Source organism: Mirounga leonina, unplaced genomic scaffold (assembly GCF_011800145.1).
Source record: "Mirounga leonina isolate KUSES-001 unplaced genomic scaffold, KU_Mleo_1.0 Mir_114, whole genome shotgun sequence".
Classification (NCBI taxonomy): Eukaryota; Metazoa; Chordata; class Mammalia; order Carnivora; family Phocidae; genus Mirounga; species Mirounga leonina.
Window position 1 is genome coordinate 13535881 of NW_023270265.1, and position 19175 is coordinate 13555055.

The window sequence follows — 19175 nt, forward strand, 5'->3', positions numbered from 1 at the left end:
AGCAGTACATCACCCCCACTGAGTGCCACTGACCTGTTTCTACTTAATGAATACTTTCCAGATCTTCTGGTTCAATTACTTAATCCTCAAGACAACATATAAGAAAAGTAATTCTTCCCAGGGATTAAGAAAAAGTAAGTAGGAAATGAAACTGTTTTGTTTTAGAGTTACCTAAGGCATTTTTATTTAAGACTTTTCAATAAGAATAAATCACTGAAATGACCTTTGAGTAGTAAATGTAAAGTTAATTGAAAATTCAATGATGTTCTAGATAGATTAGGGGTGAAAAGCTCAAGGAAAAATAAATTACCAAGACTTATATGAGAATAAAACCTACAATGTTTATTTCTGAAAAGCTTTGGTCCAACATGTAAGTCCATCAAGCACAATGCAACTTTAAAAATATGTATTTAAGAAAGTTAATAAATGCATATATGCTTTTATCTAAATAGTTTAAACTTTCCTCTAAATAAGCATTCATATACTTACAAAGGTGTCGGTGGGAGTTTCATATTCATATTCTAGGCTAAGATTGATTTATTGTTGGTAGGAAACTTAGTATTTCAATTAGTCAAAAGCTTTCAATTTGGAATTCACTTTCCAAAAATGAAATAAAACAAGTACAATCAGTATTTCCATATTGACTTATTTAATTTCCCTGAAAAACTAAAAATTAGTCCAGCTATAAAAATATGAGGCACACATTAAAGAAGAAACATGTTTACCATCAAAATTGTGGCATTTTTCTTTACAAGTACATTTCAAGGCCTAGATAATAAAAATACTTCAGGCAATACACAGTAAGTCTTTTCATTTAAATAACAGCATAGAACCTTCTCAGGAATACTGTTGTACATTATATTTATTATTTTACAATAACGGAGAGAAAATAAAATTAGGGATACAGATATTAAAGGCCAATCATCAAAATGAAATTAATGTTTAGCATAGACTATTATTTATATGAACAATGTAAATAGGTAGAATCATCAATTTGATTTAATATAAAATACATTTCTGGGATAAAATTATCAAGTTTAATTCAACAAATTCAAATATTCATTCAGCCAAGGGAATAAAATAAGCCTCTTATAAATTCAAGCTTTACATTAATATTAGAAATTTTCTCAATATGATACATAGAATATTCTGATCTCCACTGAATTACACTGTACAAAGACATGTAGCAATTGCTATACAGCTTATAATCAGGTATAACTGGTCACTAAAATTCCTTGACCAAATATCACTGTAATTGTATGAGGCAAAGTCCTATAATAAGATGGATATAATAATGGCCACATCTTTTCAAAAAGAGAATATGGAAGTTTTCATTTTCACAACTATGACTTTGGTTTTCCAAAACCTAGTTCCCAAAGCCAACTTCTAAATGTTACAGCAGAGGTGGGGCAGTAATGGAAAGAAATGATTTAATGGAACTCTGAAGAAAAAAATAACTACCATAGATCTTAGTTTGAGAAATATATCTGGCATAAGAGATACACAGAATTATGTAATAATGCTTATATCAAAGTTTATTGGTTAGCTAAAGGGCAAAGAGTAAGAGGCAAGTAAAATGTAATATGTGCTTTTAACAAAGCAGACTGAGTAATACATTAAGTGTTAGGGTGGGATAGGAAAGAACTCAAGCCGGGCAAAAATCTCCTCTCGGACTTTCTATATAAACATCTATTTTAGTTTTGGACCATTCACCAGTGTGCTCATGAGATGGAGCAGAGGAACTCTGCCCACCCACAAATACTTCCCCAACCAGCAGGTCCCTGTGCAGCTGCTCTAGAAGGGCAGCTTGTCCTCTGAGGTCCCTGGGGCCCCCGAGAGTATGGAACTATAGAAAAATGGAATCCAATTTGTGTGGAAAGTTAATTCTCCTAATTAGTGAACTGAGTTATTCAAATACGAGCTAAAAGTGCAGCCTCTAGCTAAAAAAGCATGGATGAGTATCTGTCTTGAAAAGGCCTGTAAGAGCTCATGATGTGATCTTGCATTTACTAGCCCTGTGTTCTCCAGAATAAGGTAAGGGCTTTATAAGGTCCTGGAAATCCTCAGCTTCCTTTAGCTGCCTGTCCAAATGGCATCTTAATGAATATAGTTCAAGTCCTTTATTGGGCTCTGTAATCCCTTTGACCACATGGGCTGCAGTTGTTTTATGCAACTTTTGTTTCACTGGAAAATGTGGGAGTGTATTTTGCTATTATCGAAGTAAGATGAATGGATAAACACTGTTCACCCCAAACCAAATGATGCTGCCTTCAGGGAGTTGTCAGAAAGAAAGGCAAATGATACACCCAGAAAGCACATGGTACACGTAAGCAAAGCCCTTCAGCACAACCGGAACGTGTTCTTTATGAGGAGGCTCCAAGGTGCTTGGTAATTTCAAATGTGAGGCAACAGAAGTCTTTCTTAATCTAAAGTCAGAAGCTTCTGAAGAACTTCAAGCACAACTTTATAACAAAAGAAATACTGCTCCTATATACATATATATGAAAAACAACAGAATGTTAAGTAGTTGAATACCAATATCCACTTTCAGAAAACACAGTTGTAATTTTCAACCATAAAGGAAAGTTCCTAAAAAGAGCAAACATTTAGCCAGGAACTTCTTTATGAAAACATATATTTTTTAAATATCAGGAAGAAAAATGGTAATATAGTGCTTGGTCTAGAATTAATTAACTCAAGGCTTAGCTGAACAGAGGGGAAACTGAACCTCAATCTCGATCTCCTTATATTTCCCTGGATACATCACATTTGAACTTTCTTTTCTTTTCTTTCTTTCTTTTTTTTTTTTTTTAGGTGTAGCCTCAGGTCTCTCAGGCAACCCAAGTTCAAAGAAAATGCTTCCTATCATTCAACATTGGCCTAAAAACAGGCCATCCTAAGGATTTAGGGGTTCCTGTTTGTTTTCATTATCCACCATACTCTTGATTCCCTCTGCCAATGATTAATAACTAATCTGTAACATCAATGCTATCTTTTTATGACATGCCAATGACTTCAATAATTTAGTGGCAAGTAAATATCCCAAAACTTCTATCCAGAAACCTATGAATAACTTCAGATACGTTACTTAAATAACATAGCATCATGGATGGACAAAGCATATGTTTGGGCATCAGGAGACTTCAGTTTCCCACCTGGCTCCTCCACGTACTATATGAATGACTTCACAGAACAGACTTCATTATTCTGAATGTGAAGTACTTCATCAGTAATATCAGAGAAAATTAATGTCTACCCCAAGCAGTGAGAATTCAATGACATCATATAGGTAAAAGAGATTTACAAATTGTAACATGCTATACATGTTAATCTTTATATTCATTATTCTTTTTATTAGAATTTATGTAGTGAGAGCTTACCTTCGTTTGAATCATGCCATAACGCTGTTCTCTCATTTGGGTCACTATATTCTTGATGTTGAACTGCAACAGGATGACAGTGATTTTTGTATTATTCACATAGGGGGAAAACACAAACCCACAGATTGCCAAATGAGTACTCCATAATTCTTTCCAGTAAAAGAGATGTCAAGATTTAACCAGAAAGGTCTCATTTCCAGCAATAAGAGAATGTACTATTTTTAACCTACTCTAATGGAGAAGGAAGACTTTAGTTTAAAAGGTTTCCAGGAAAACGCAGGAAGCAATCATTTATAATAAGAAATGCTCTCCAAAAGAAATAACAACAAATTTGCCCCGGTGTCTACTCTTCTGTTCTCCAAAGGGAAAACTTAAAGCAGCACTCTAATTCTGGAAAAGTCTGAAGCATAGAATACTTTCTCTGGCCACATAGTAACACAGCTGTTTCTCATCTAAAGAGCCCTCTCAACTCAAATGGAGACCCCGAGCAACAGTTGGCCTGATACCAGAGTCTGCACCTGTGTGTGGAGACCAGCCTAGCCAGTGTGGTTGCTGAGCTGGTGCAGGTCTGCAAGGAGCTGTTGCTATTCCACAGTAAGATAAGTCCAGAAACTGGTAGTTAAGTGTTTAGAAACTCTTCTGGCAATCTGACAGCAGCATCAAGGAGCATCACTAGCAGAACAGGATATAGACCATCTCGGGTGATGCTGAACTTGCCTAAGGGCCACAAGTGGTGCAAGCTGAGGACCAGTCATGTTCAGCAAAACCGCATCAATACATGAAATTTTAAGGTTTATTATCTATAACCCCAAAATATATGAAAATCAGAGAAAATGTAACCAATCCCTTATATATATAACTTTTCATTTTTATAATAATTTAAAATTTTAATTGAGCCATTAAAAAATTTTATACTGGAATAATTATAGATATACAGTAAGTTGCAAAAAAAATGTACATGGACATCCTATGTACCCTTCACCCAATCTCCCCAATTATGCCATCCTGTATAATTATAGTATAATATCAAAACCCGGAAACTGACATTGGTATGATCCATGGAGCCTATTCAGATTTTGCCAGTTTTTCAGGCAATCATTTGTGAGTTTGTGTGTATGTGTTTGTGTAGTTTTGTGCAGTATTACTACATGTGAATACTCAGGCAACTGCAACCACAATCAAGATACATAACTGTTCCACCACAAGACTTTCTCATGTTATCCATTAGAACTACTCATCCAACCCAGTTCCTAACCCTTGGCAACCAGTCTCATCTGTTCTCCATATCGACTGTTTTGTTACTTTAAGAGGATTATATGAATGGAATCACATAATATCTAACCTTTTGAGACTGACTTTTTTTTTCATTCAGCATAATTGCTTTGAGATCTATCCAAATTGTTGTGCAAATCAATAGTTCATTCCTTTTTATTGCTTAGTAGTATTGCATGGCATGGACATGTACCAGTCTGTTGAATCATCAGCTTGCGGAAGGACATCTAGGTTGATTCCAGTTTTTGGCTATTATGAATAGATCTACTATGAACATTTATATACAGGCTTTTGTGTGAACGTAAATTTTCATTTCTCTGGGACAAACACCCAAGAGTGCTATTGCTGGAGTTATATGGTAAATTTAGTTTAGTTTTGTTTCTGTTTGTTTTAAAGAAATTGTAGGGGCACCTGGGTGGCTCAGTTGGTCAAGCATGTGACTCTTGATTTTGGCTTAGGTCATGATCTCAGGGTCATGAAATCGAGGCCTGTGTTGGGGACTGCACTGACTGTGGAGCCTCTTTAAGATTCTCTCCCTGTGCCCCTCTCCCCACCCGGCACTTGTGCACTCTCTCTAAAAAAAAGAAAAGAAGAGAAGCTGTAAAACTATTTTCTAGAATGAGTATACCATTTTACATTCCCACAAGCAACAAATAATTAATCTAGTTTCTTCAACTCTAAACCAGCACTTGGTGGTGTCACTATTTTTTATATTAGTCTTTCTGATAGATGTCTAGTGATATTTCATCATAGTTTTAATTTCATTTCCCTAAAAGCTAATGAAGCTGAACATCTTTTTATGTGGTAATTTGTCATCCTTTTATACTCTTTGGTGAAATGTCTGTTCATATCTCTTACCCACTTTCTAACTGGGCTGCTTTTTTGTTTTTTGTTCTTTACTACTGAGTTTTGAGGATGGCTTCTATAATTATAAATGTAAGACCTTTGTTGGATATGTGATCTGCAGTGTCTCCAAGTCTTTAGCTTGTCTTTTCTTTCTCCTCACAGGGTCTTTTACAAAACAAATTATTTTAATTTGCTTTCCCCCTAACATTAGTAATGGCAAGAATGTTTGCTCTCACCACATGTATTAAACCCAATACTTAAAGTTCTAGGTAGCTTAACAAGGCCAGAAAAACAAATAAGAGGCACACAGGTTGGAAAGGAAGAGATAAATCTGTCCCTATTTGTAACTAGAATGATTGTCTACATAGAAAATCCCAAGGCATCTAAAAACAGAACAAAATAGAATCCTCCCCCAAAAAACCCTGTTAGAACTGGTGAGTTCAGTAAAATCACAGCATACAAGATCAACACACAAAAATCAATCATATTTCTACATATTAACAATGAACATGTGGAAGCTGATAGTAAAAACACAATACCATTTACAATTGCTCCAAAGAAAATGAAATAGGATAAATCTAAAAAAACACATATAGGATCTATATGCTGAAAATGACAAAATGCTGATGAATGAAATTAAAGAAGACCTAAATAAATGGAAAGACATACCATGTTCATGGATTGGAGGATTCAACATAGCAAAGATGTCATGATGTTCTCCCCAAACTGATCTGCATATTTAAAGCAATTCCTATCGAAATCCCTGCAAGCTTTTTTGTAGACATAGACAAGCTAATTCTAAAATTTATGTGGGAAAGCACAGACCCTGTAAGAGTTAAAACAATTTTGAAAAAGAATAAAGGAATCACTCTTCCTGATGTTATATACAGATACAGGAATCTATAGAGTGGTACTGGCAGAAGGATAGACACACAGATCAATGGAACAGAATACAGAACCAGAAAATGGCCCATACAAACATGCCCAGTGATTTTTGACAAAGGTGCAAAGCAATTTGGTGGAGGAAGGATAGCTTTTCAACAAATGGTGCTAGAAAATTAGACATCTATAGGCAAAAAATAAAAATAAAGGAAAAGTAACCTTGATTTAAACTTCAGACCTTATACAAAAATTAACTCAAAATGGATTATGGACTTAAATATAAAACATTTTAAAACACAGAATGTTTAGAAAACAATACAGCAAAAATTATTTGGGACCTAGGCTAGGCGAGGAGTTCTTAGACTTGAAACCAAAAGCATGATCCATAAGAGGAAATATTAATGAAATGAAATCTCACTGAATTTAAAGACTGTTACTTCTTTGAAAGCCTGTTTTTTAATTTATAATTTAAGATTAGGCAACTTATTGAAATGAATTTTGTATTATTCATTTTTCATCTTAATTTAATGATGGCAAAACAAGTTTCAGTGGACTGTCTTGTCAAGAAAAACACAGCTTTCTGAAGGTAGCTATAGTGGTTAACCCAATGATGATAATGGAAATAACTGCAAAGAAATGAAGGCAAAAAGAGTTCATGTTCATTTAACTTGGAACTATGATTCCTTATGTGTTGTATCTTATAGCCATTATTGATTGTGAATTGCTAAAGCCACACCTGTTTTAATTGCAAAGATGTACTGGCTAATAAAGCAAAGGAACTATTAAAATTTACTTGTCATTTACAAAAAGAAGAAATAAGTTCAAAGACAAAAGAATTATTTAAAAGAATATTAAATTTAAAAACAGAAGCTGATGTTCATTATTTTTCACATGTAACATTAATGTTCTGCAGACTTACAAAATAGCACTTGAATTGCTAAGACTAAAAACCCATATACGGGCGCCTGGGTGGCTCAGTCGTTAAGCATCTGCCTTCGGCTCAGGTCATGATCCAGGGTCCTGGGATGGAGCCCCGCATCGGGGTCCCTGCTCAGCGGGAAGCCTGCTTCTCCCTCTCCCACTCCCCCTCCTTGTGTTCCTGCTCTCGCTATCTCTCTCTGTCAAATAAATAAATAAAATCTTAAAAAAAAAAAAAAAAAAAAACCATATACAATTACCAGGACAACGATGAAAGACTACTGAAGATGTTTTGGAAAATTTGGGTAAATATGTGGCAAAAAGGACAGTTAAAGTACCGTTTTCTTTTCTTTTTTCCCCCCACACTGTACAGCCCCCTTCAGTGCTCACAGCCCAGCCCACCTGCGAGAAGGCTGGGCAATGGTTCAGGGCTGCATGCTCCTATGGCAGGTTCACTAGGAGAGGCCCACAGAAAGTACCGTTTTCTAATGACACAACAGCTTGACAAATTCAGGGACTGGCTAATGATATGAAGTGGTGCCAACTTATGAAGCAAATAAAAGTATCAATGCATTCACCACTGCAACTTAATGAATACGGAGATATTGCTAACAGTGATTCAGGATGTGTGTTATTTGAACATGATATGTCAAGAAGGAAGAATTCTTCCTTTTTTCTGCTTGATTACTGACAAATAACTAGCTCTAAACTGTGCAGAAATGCAAGTATTACATTGTCACCAAATGTGATTTGGAGCTTGGGCTTTGTGTAGGATTATGTTCTGGTAGCAGAGCTGCAAGGACAAGAAAGCCGTCTGAGGTATTACACCGATCAAGGAATTTGTGCCCAAAGATAAATCACACTGCTTCATCAAGAGAATCTTACTACAGGGGCGCCTGGGTGGCTCAGTCAGTTAAGCATCTGCCTTCGGCTCAGGTCATGATCCCGGGGTCCTGGGATCGAGCCCCACGTCAGGCTCCTGGCTCGGCGGGGAGCCTGCTTCTCCCTCTCTCTCTGCCTCTCCCCCTGCTCGTGCTCTCTCTCTCTCTGTATCTCTGTGTCTCAAATGAATAAATACCATCTTAAAAAAAAAAGAGAGAGAATCTTACTACAAGAACAAAAACAAAAACAAACAAAAAGACAAAACCCTGCCAGGTAAACTTGACAGTGTGCATAGTGGTGTAGTAAGAATTTTTAATTATGTAAAGGCTAATGTGTTAATTCTGGATTATTCACTTTAATATGTGATAATATGATTAACTGATAATGAACAGCCCTTCTTGTGCACCAAAGACTTAGAGGAGAAAGGTCAATTGAGAATGTCTAAAGTACAGAGCAATCTCAGTTCTTCTGCAAGATAAGAGCCAGTTTGCTCCCAACATTTTACGGATTTTTAAGCAGGAGTGGTTAAAAATGAAAATGACTATAAAAATAACAATTAAAAAAGAAATAAATGGTTACATATTCTCAGCTTTTCATACCCTTTAGAGTTATAATTGATCAAGGAATCTTACAGCATTGCAGGTCACAACTGTCCAGTCTCACATAGCTGGCATGCAGCTTGCTGGATGTACAACTCCCCATGTGAGTTCCACAACACACAAACTGGTCTACACCCTGTTCGTCAAGACCAATCCACTCACTGGTCATGCTCTTGGGTGTCACAGCAATACAGCAAACTGCTCTGGAAGTTTCTAAATGCTTACTCTCAATTTCTAGGAAATTCTCTTACTGTAGATGACAGACATCCACAGATTGGGGCTGGTTTAAGACCACATTTAGTAGCTCTGGTGGACAAAATTTCTGAAAAGAGTAGAAAGGGGCATCAGTAAGAACATTTGACAGTTCAAGGTTCTGTGGAAAGCCAATAAGGAAACAATGGATGTGTTTTCTATTTTTGAATTAGTCTCTCAAATCTAAGCATCCTTAATTGCAAAATGCATCATTATTTTATGTACCACTAAGAAAAACACTGTCAACTAAACGTGACTCATTATAAAACACATTCCGAGTTTAAAGAAGGTATAATGTGGGAGAAAACAGTGCTCCTTAGGATCATGAAGTATAATATTTACAGTTTTTACAGTTTCTACAAGGAAAATAAAATAAGGACAAACATAAACCAACTATTTAAGAAATTATGATGGGGAATATATAAAAGAAAATTATACTAACAAATTTCTGCTAAAAGGATCAAACAACATTAGTTATGGGAATGGGTAATATCAGACTTATACTACTTAAATTTTCAGCCCTTTTCAGCACATTGGTCTTTTTTGGGAGGATGGGGGGCACTCTCCAGTTTATATTCATTCTCTGAGTTTGCTTTGGAAAACCATTCCTCTCTCACTTTCAGCCTTATGGCCTGGAGTAGTCCTGACTGGCCTAAAAAGACCAGCATCTCCCACAGTGATTAGTTCAGGGAAGGGGCTACAACTCAGAAGCAGTTGAAATGCTGGGAGATACTGGCTCAAGTTTCTGACAAAAAGAAATTTCCTCTGTCCTCCAAGGAGTTATGGGGAGAAGCCATTTTCCCACCCTCCCATATAATATGGCCTGAGGATGCTGAGTTCTGGAACCAAAACAGCCATTCTGCTGCCATGGGAGAGAGCCTCCCACTGTTAGGGTTTAACTAGGGAAGGCCCAAGAGAGCAGAGATTTAGTTGTTGTGATGATAATCTAACTGCAGAATTTGCCTGGTAAGGCAAATGCCTGGTAGCAGGTTTTCTCATGGGGGGGGTGTGTGGTTTTTTGCATTCCTTGTGGTCATGGCACGGTGGTAAGAGCCACCCCCCCCCCCACCGCCGGACCCCCCTCGTGCCTGCTAATAAACAGATGTCTTCCCCTTTGCACTTCCACAGCACAGGAAAAACAGTTCAGTGAGTCAGCCTTTCTGGCCACAAATCTCAGGTCATGTTCTCTAAGCAGTTTAATCAACAGTAAAGGTAATAGTATAATTAATATGTGTCTAATTCTTGGGTCTATCTCTCAGCTGGTTCCAATTTTAGAAGGATAGCAAACAATTGTTAATGACGGACTCAAACCCAACAATATTATTATCCTTATTTTACACAAGAGAAAACTGGGTTTCAGAGAGGATAAGCAATGTGCACAAAGTCACCAAAATCTAAAGTATGAGGCAAAACTGGCAGTCCAAGCTAGGGACCTCTCATTAAAACTCTAAAGTCTACATGTTTTCCAATGTGCTAATGTGCATGCATTTCTGTTCATTAAAAACAGGCATACTTCATCAACATTCTTTAACCAGATTTAAAAACCTCTATGTGTGGGTAGAGGGGAGGAAAGGGAAATGAAGTCACATCCACTGTGCATCTACTGTGTCCCCAACACTGTCCCATATCCTTCGTGTGCTTTCTGTGCTGTGAGCATCATGGCCACCTCCAGGAACCTGCGGCACTGAATTTAGAAGCAGGTCCCCAAAGTTCACAGGCTTTCTCTTTACTGAGTTCTCCTGAAGGCCAAATCTTAGTCTCCAGGCCCTAGAAGGCTGTTACGAGTAGAGTGTTTGCTAACAGCATCAGTTATCTGTTTAATTCACACACTTACTGGAAAGTTCTTTTCAATGGCACAGAACACAACATCCACACATAGGAACACCCCCGTCCGGCCCACGCCAGCACTGCAGTGAACAAGCATAGGTCCTGTAAGGTGGCTCTTCCTCACATAACGCACGTACTTTATGAAGCCATCTACCGAGGCAGGAGTGCCATGGTCTGGCCAGCTGGTGAACTGCAAGTGTTTTACAAAGTGACTACTTCCTGTCTGTGGAGAGAGAAGGGGAGGAAGAGAAGAGGAGGGAGAGGAAGGGAGGGAGGAGGAAGGAGGGGAAGAGAGAGATTTATCAACTTCTTATATTAAAGATCTAAATTGAATTTCTAATATAGTACTACTACTACTAATAATAATAATGGCTCTATGGTCATACAATAATGAAAATCACAATACGAAGAGGTAGCATGATTTAAGCCCTCACGATGTGCCAGGTACTATGCTAGAAAGTTCATATGCTTTCTTTCCATTTAATCCTCACGTCAACTCTGGGAGGTAGGTACTGTTTCATCCCCATCTTACAGATGAAAAAGTAAGGATTCGGGTGATTGGGAGATGCATGCTAGGTCAGAAGGCTCGCGTGTTCAGAGCTGGAACTATAATGTAGGCCTCCTGAATTCAAATCTATCATCTTTCTTCTGGACCATGGTACTGCAGAAAAACCAAGAACCCAAAAAACTCAGAGTGAAAGATGGGCTAACACATTAAGAAAAGCATTCTATCTTAGCTTAAATACTATGATACAAATTTAAAACAGGTAGGTGCTGCCAAGTTGCTTGACCAGTGGGGCCCCAACCTCTTCTGGTGATGAGGACAGGGTAGGTGATGACCAAGTGAGTGGACTGTGCCCCCACTCTCGTGCTGAGCCCCCTGAAAATACAGTCATGAAACTCTCCTCAGAGTTGACAGATAAAGCACTTTGAGTTTACACATTGTCCCTTCCAAAGTGGGAGCCTTTCCCAGTGTGAAGCCCTCATTTTACTTCACTGGGAACCCTTGTGGGAAAACTCAGGATGGGTTTCTTACTCCTCTCCTGCTTCTCCCTAATGCACCCGTTTTTCCTGAGTTCCAAACAGAAATAAGTTTTCCTAAGTCCCAAATAGAAAACTCAAGTTTGAATCACTGGTACATGAAATTGAATGATGCCAACAACCCTTGCAAAGTTTGTGAAGGCACCAAGTTGAGGACAGCTCTAACCCTACCACGTATTTTAGGGGTTAAATCTCTCCTGCCACTGGTGACCACTAAGCATCTTCGTAAAGGGGGACCTCACCACTTTCCTGACCTAATACCATTCAGACAGAAATCCTGATGCAGATTCTTCAAACATGAACCCCATGGTTCTGAAGCTTGTGGGCCTCAACCCCTTGCCAAGGCTCCACAGGTGGACCGCAGCCTTTGAGTCCCTGCAAACAGATCATTCCTCTGTGCCTCCCACCTGCCTATACTCTCCAAGCAGGCTGTCTTTCTTTTGCCATAACATGTGCCTCACAAGTCAGTTGGAATTTCCTTTCCCACTAGACTATAAGCACTCTAAGAGCTGAGAATGTGTATGCGTTCTGTCTCTAGCACCTGGCACAACACCTGGTTAATACAGGAGGGAATCAACAAGTATTAGGGGAGTGAGGGCTGAGGCGAGTCCCCAAGTGCACAACCAAGTGCAAGGCCTAGCACACAGCTAGCAAGTGTCAGCCATCATTCTTGGCCTCCCTGGTCACCACCCATGTGCCGATCCTCCTCATACTTTTCAATTCCAGCTTTCCCTCCGATCCTACTCCTTTAACTCATCAACTTCTCCCTTTGCAAGCAGGTGCCCCATCCCATAGTAAACTCTTTGAAACCCTCATCATTTCCCTAAATGCTTCTTCCATTTCCTTCCTTGCCTTCTACAGCACTTCACTCTCTGCAGCCCCTCCCTCCCATGGAGGCCACCTACTCTCCCGTTCTCCAGGTCCCACAGAGCATGGCGATTAGGTTGTGTACTCCTTGCTGCCCAGTCCTGTTTCCAATCCATCATTTCTTCTTGTGTAAAAACCCTTTCCCTTTTGAGTTTCATACCTCTTAGCTTCATACCTTCACCCTCTCATTACTATTACCAAGTGGCTTTAGCCTCCAGTCAATCTGCCACATTCACTGAAGACCCTGACCTTCCCTCTCCCACAGACTCTGACATCATCCAGGGCAAACCTGGGTCTCAACAGCCCAACAGACACTCTAACCTCACAGAATTTGTATTTCTCTCTTGCAGAAGAGACTACTCGTTTCTTCTAGTCCTCACAGCGATGGTCACTCCTTGAACTTAGCATTACCTATAATGTCCAGTATTAAAAATCTTCCAGTTCTTAAATTCCAACATCACTTTCTGACCAGAAGTTCATATGCTACCATCTCATTTGTGCCCCACTTCTACTCCAACAACAATGTGACCAAATGGAGCCCCTCTGTCCTTTACGCCCTCCACTTACTCCTACTTGACTGGTTCCTGGTTCCATTTGTCCCCCTAAATTTAGACTTCATGGCTGACTATCTGAATCATTTTCTTACCAAACTGTTACGACCTTTCATCCTTTGAATTTTACCACACATAGTCCTACCCTGGGTCAGTCCCATAACCTGTGTTCAGGAATCCCATAGTTAGGATGCTGGGAAGAAAATAATCTGTAGGTACATATTTTATTGCTATTGAAAATTTATGGGTTCCAACTTCAGCACTTCCAGCAACCCTTTTCCTAGTTACTGTTTGGACTCCAATCAACTTCTTTGGTGATGACTCGTCACTCTTGTCAGGCTTCCTGTTTAACACCCATCCCCTTCATTCCTGTTGAACACATGTATTACCTACTTGCTAATCAAATCCACTTAGAGCAATGTAACTCATCACTTTTTTTCCTATAAACCATTCCTTTTCTATTTTTGAATCTATTAAAGCATGAAATCTAGGAGTTATTCTAGATCAACACTTCCCAACAGAACTTTCTACAATGATGCAAATGTTCTACCTCCGTGCTGCCCAGTATGATAGCCATTAGTGACATGTAACTAAACACCAGATATGTGGCTACTGCAAGTGAGACACTGAATTTGTTGTTTCATCTAAGTTTAAATAATTTAAATTTAAGCTTAAATAGCCACATGTGGCTATTGTATTAAATAGTTTAATTCTGACCACTCCTTCTGGTCACAAGTCATAAGTCACATATAAAGTCTGCCAATTTTATATGAAAAAACACCAAAGTCTCTGCATTCCATCTCAATGCCAACTGCCCTGGTTAATCATGGCACCTGCTTACTGAAATTCTTCAATGTCTCCCAATTATCTTCATAATGAAGTTCATGCTCCTTAGTCAACATCCAAGATATTTCATGTTCTGACTGGTCCCTGCTTACTTTATATAGCTTCATCTCACCTCTCATTATTCCCTGGCATTAAACTTTTACATTCCAGAAACACTTAACTACCTACAATTCTCTATATATACCCCATGCTATTTTAGATCTTGATTACCTACTTTTTCTTTCCATCTTTGTCATTTGGGTAGTTCTCAATCCAGATGTTCCCTCCTCCAACAAGCCTTCCCCTAAGCCCTACATGAAGCTACGTACTTCCCTTCCAGACCCTCAAAGCATCCCATATTATCATGGAGCACAGTAACTGGAAGTATCAGTAAGCATACCCAAATCTCCAATAAGTAAGGTGGTGATAGTGCCTGGCACAGTGGTTAGCAATATACTTTAAAGACTCAATACATCTCTGTCACACTCAGCAGAAGCATCCAAAGGACATCCCAGGATTAGGCAACTTCCAATACTGTCATCACTCCCTGCCCCACCCCCCCTGTTTAGGTTTTTCATCTCTCCAGTCAGAGTTTGGTTAAGCAGAAGCAGATACAGTGGTGTCTTAGTTTCTGGTACCAGTGAGAATTAAAAACAAATTACTCAAAAAAGTATCCCCAGTCTGTAACACATCCTAATCCTAACTTCTCATCCTGACATGTGGCTTATCTAAGCAAATATATATCTCATACTGATTTTTTAAAACTTACAGACTTCTTCACAACGTGAAATATTCGGATGATAAAATATTGAAGTATCTGGTAGTTCTCCAGGAAGATATGACAGTTTTTCAATTCCAAAGGCTTCTTCATAGAAATGGGCCAGTAATGGTGGCATTTGATAATTCCACCTTCTATCTCTCTGGTTATCATGACAATAACATTAGAGTTATTCTCTAAAACCATTTGCCAAAAGTCATCTGTCGTACTTGGCAGTGGTCCTTGAGAAGCAATATAAAAATACTCTTCTCCAGAATTGACTATTCTAATATAGCTAGCATTGATGTAGTCCTTGTTTTCTCCAAGAGGAACACGTGTTGAATCATCTATCATAAAAACAGAAATATCTGGTAGATAAAGGAAAAGTAAGAGATACAATATACCCTGGATTCATGAATGTATTTCACACTGGTAAATCCATTTCTCTCTTTGACCAGGACGAATCACATGAGTCCATGAATTTCAATTCTTCCCTCCTCCAAACCTATTGGCATGACCTACAAAATACACAATGAGGAGTGTTTTTTGTTTTCATCTGTTTCTATTAAACAGAGAAGGATGCCATCAGTGTCCAGACAATTTGGGAGATTTCTATTAGATATGCCACAGGTAGGATTAGGCCAAGGGAGTTACCTACTAGTCTGCAACTGAACACAGCAAAGGAGGAACCCTCTGAGGGAGTAAGTGAATGCCATTCTCCTACAAATCCAGAGAACTTGCAAGCCCAGAGCAGTAGGGGCCAGGAAAAAAAAAAATTGACTGTGATAGTTGATCAGTTACAAACCCAAGGATTAATGGAATTCTACCAATGCCCCAAATACATGCCAGCCAATTTTTATGTCCATCCTCAGCATTCACTGGGTAAAACAGCATGCTAATCAAAGCAAAGATATTGTGGCAAATGATGCTATGAAGGGATTTGGTCCAAGTAACATGGAACTCACCTAACATGGACTCTTGCAACAAATATGAAAGAGGAAGCCTGCTACTTGGCCCCGGAGCTCTTTATTCATTTTACATAGACAGCTGGACCTCTGGTTCAACCACTGCTCCCACACAGACAATAAATGCCCTCAGTAAAGGATGAACCTTCCCTGACATGCAGCGGTCTCACCAATAGCTCCTCTCTACTACTCAAGAGTCCTGTGGACCACTTATTTGGCCAATAGGGTATGACCAAGATAACTGAACAGAGCCTTACACAGTTTCTGACAGAACCATTCTCAGATTCCAACACAGCAAATGTAAACTTCCCCTTGTAAATATGAATAAATTGGAAAAACAATCACTAGATATATAAAGATAGCGTTCTTCACAAAAGGAGACAATTTTTAAAAATCACAGCAAATGTTTTCCTTTCTATAAGAGGGAAGAATACTTTGAAACTCCTATTTTTATTTAAAACAAAATCTGAAAGGACATTATTTAAAAGAATAACATACATCTATGGTTACTGACATATTATTAAATTATAAAGGAGGTAACAAAAGCGTTATAGTGAGATCTTTCATCATGTATGTACATATATATATATACACACATATATACAAATACATCATATATAAACATGTAATAATAATAAACCTGGCAAGTATTCACCAAAATGTTAGCAGGGGCTATTTTGTTATCTAAATTTTTATAGTGAACATATACTATTTTATAGCAGAAAAGCATTTTTTTATTTTTTATTTTTTTAAGATTTTATTTATTTGACAGAGAGAGACACAACGAGAGAGGGAACACAAGCAGGGGGAGTGGGAAAGGGAGAAGCAGGCTTCCCACCGAGCAGGGAGCCCGATGCGGGGCTCGATCCTAGGACCCTGGGATCATGACCTGAGCCGAAGGCAGACGCTTAAGGACTGAGCCACCCAGGCGCCCCCACATTTTTTTTACTTTTAAAAGGGAGATTAAATGTGTGAAAGTTAAACAATTTAAAATAATAAAAGCTTGCTTTCTTTTTTTTAAATTTTTTTATTGTTATGTTAATCCCCATCCATTACATCATTAGTTTTAGATGTAGTGTTCCATGATTCATTGTTTGTGCATAACACCCAGTGCTCCATGCAGAACATGCCCTCCTCAATACCCATCACCAGGCTAACCCATCCTCCCACCCCCCTCCCCTCTAGAACCCTCAGTTTGTTTTTCAGAGTCCATCATCTCTCATGGTTCGTCTACCCCTCCGATTCCCCCCCTTCATTCTTCCCCTCCTGCTACCTTCTTTTTTTTTTTTTCTTAACATATATTGCATTATTTGTTTCAGAGGTACAGTTCTGAGATTCAACAGTCTTGCACAATTCAAAGCATTTACCAGAGCACATACCCTCCCCAGTGTCTATCACCCAGCCACCCCATCCCTCCCACCCCACCCCCCACTCCAGCAACCCTCAGTTTGTTTCCTGAGATTAAGAATTCCTCATATCAGTGAGGTCATATGATACATGTCTTTCTCTGATTGACTTATTTCGCTCAGCATAACACCCTCCAGTTCCATCCATGTCGTTGCAAATGGCAAGATTTCATTCCTTTTGATGGCTGCATAATATTCCATTGTATATATATACCACTTCTTCTTTATCCATTCATCTGTTGATGGACATCTTGGCTCTTTCCACAGTTTGGCTATTGTGGACATTGCTGCTATAAACATCGGGGTGCACGTACCCTTTCGGATCCCTCCTTTTGTATCTTTGGGGTAAATACCCAGTAGTGAAATTGCTGGATCATATGGTAGCTCTATTTTCAACTTTTTGAGGAACCTCCATACTGTTTTCCAGAGTGGCTGCAGCAGCTTGCATGCCCACCAACAGTGTAGGAGGGTTCCCCTTTCTCTGCCAACATCTGTCATTTCCTGACTTGTTAATTTTAGCCATTCTGACTGGTGTGAGGTGGTATCTCATTGAGGTTTTGATTTGGATTTCCCTGATGCGGAGCGATATTGAGCACTTTTTCATGTGTCTGTTGGCCATTTGGATGTCTTCTTTAGAAAAAGGTCTGTTCATGTCTTCTGCCCATTTCTTGATTGGATTCTTTGTTCTTTGGGTACTGAGTTTGATGAGTTCTTTATAGATTTTGGATACTAGCCCTTTATCTGATATGTCATTTGCAAATATCTTCTCCCATTCTGTCGGTTGTCTTTTGGTTTTGTTGACTGTTTCCTTTGCTTTGCAAAAGCTTTTTATCTTGATGAAGTCCCAATAGTTCATTTTTGCCCTTGCTTACCTTGCCTTTAGCGATGTTTCTAGGAAGAATTTGCTGCAGCTGAGGTCGAAGAGGTTGCTGCCTGTGTTCTCCTTTAGGATGTTGATGGACTCCTGTCTCACATTGAGGTCTTTCAACCATTTTGAGTCTATTTTTGTGTGTGGTGTAAGAAAATGGTCCAGTTTCATTCTTCTGCATGTGGCTATCCAATTTTCCCAACACCATTTGTTGAAGAGACTGTCTTTTTCCCATTGGACATTCTTTCCTGCTTTGTCAAAGATAAGTTGACCATAGAGTTGAGGGTCCATTTCTGGGCTCTCTATTCTGTTCCATTGATCTATGTGCCTGTTTTTGTCCAGTACCACACTGTCTTGATGATGACAGCTTTGTAATAGAGCTTGAAGTCCAGAATTGTGATGCCACCAGCTTTGCTTTTCTTTTTCAACATTCCTCTGGCTATGCGGGGTCTTTTCTGGTTCCATACAAATTTTAGGATTATTTGTTCCATTTCTTTGAAAAAAGTGGATGGTATTTTGATGGGAATTGCATTGAATGTGTAGATTGCTTTAGGTAGCATTGACATCTTCACAATATTTGTTCTTCCAATCCATGAGCATGGAACATTTTTCCATTTCTTTGTGTCTTCCTCAATTTCTTTCATGAGTATTTTATAGTTTTCTGAGTACAGATGCTTTGCCTCTTTGGTTAGATTTAGTCCTAGGTATCTTATGGTTTTGGGGGCAATTGTAAATGGGATCGACTCCTTAATTTCTCTTTCTTCTGTCTTGTTGTTGGTGTATAGGAATGCCACTTACTTCTGTGCACTGATTTTATATCCTACCACTTAACTGAATTCCTGTATGAGTTCTAGCAGTTTTGGGGTGGAGTCTTTTGGGTTTTCCACATAAAGTATCATATCATCTGCAAAGAGTGAGAGTTTCACTTCTTCTTTGCCTATTTGGATGCCTTTCATTTCTTTTTGTTGTCTGATTGCTGTGGCTAGGACTTCCAATACTATGTTGAATAGCAGTGGTGATAGTGGACATCCCTGCCG

General features: G+C 38.7%; 1 protein-coding gene across 1 annotated transcript in view; it reads right to left on the bottom strand.

Annotated features, from left to right (window-relative positions):
- Positions 1-683: 683 nt before the first annotated feature.
- Positions 684-19175, bottom strand: part of PTPN20 (protein tyrosine phosphatase non-receptor type 20) — a 126659-nt gene continuing 108167 nt past the window's right edge. Inside the window, exons 8-11 of the mRNA XM_035023570.1 lie at positions 14912-15246; positions 10866-11081; positions 3381-3443; positions 684-2487 (exon numbers count right to left, since the gene is read on the bottom strand). Coding sequence (XP_034879461.1) covers positions 2422-2487; positions 3381-3443; positions 10866-11081; positions 14912-15246 — 680 coding nt within the window. The 3' untranslated portion in view covers positions 684-2421. The remainder of the gene's footprint in view (positions 2488-3380; positions 3444-10865; positions 11082-14911; positions 15247-19175) is intronic.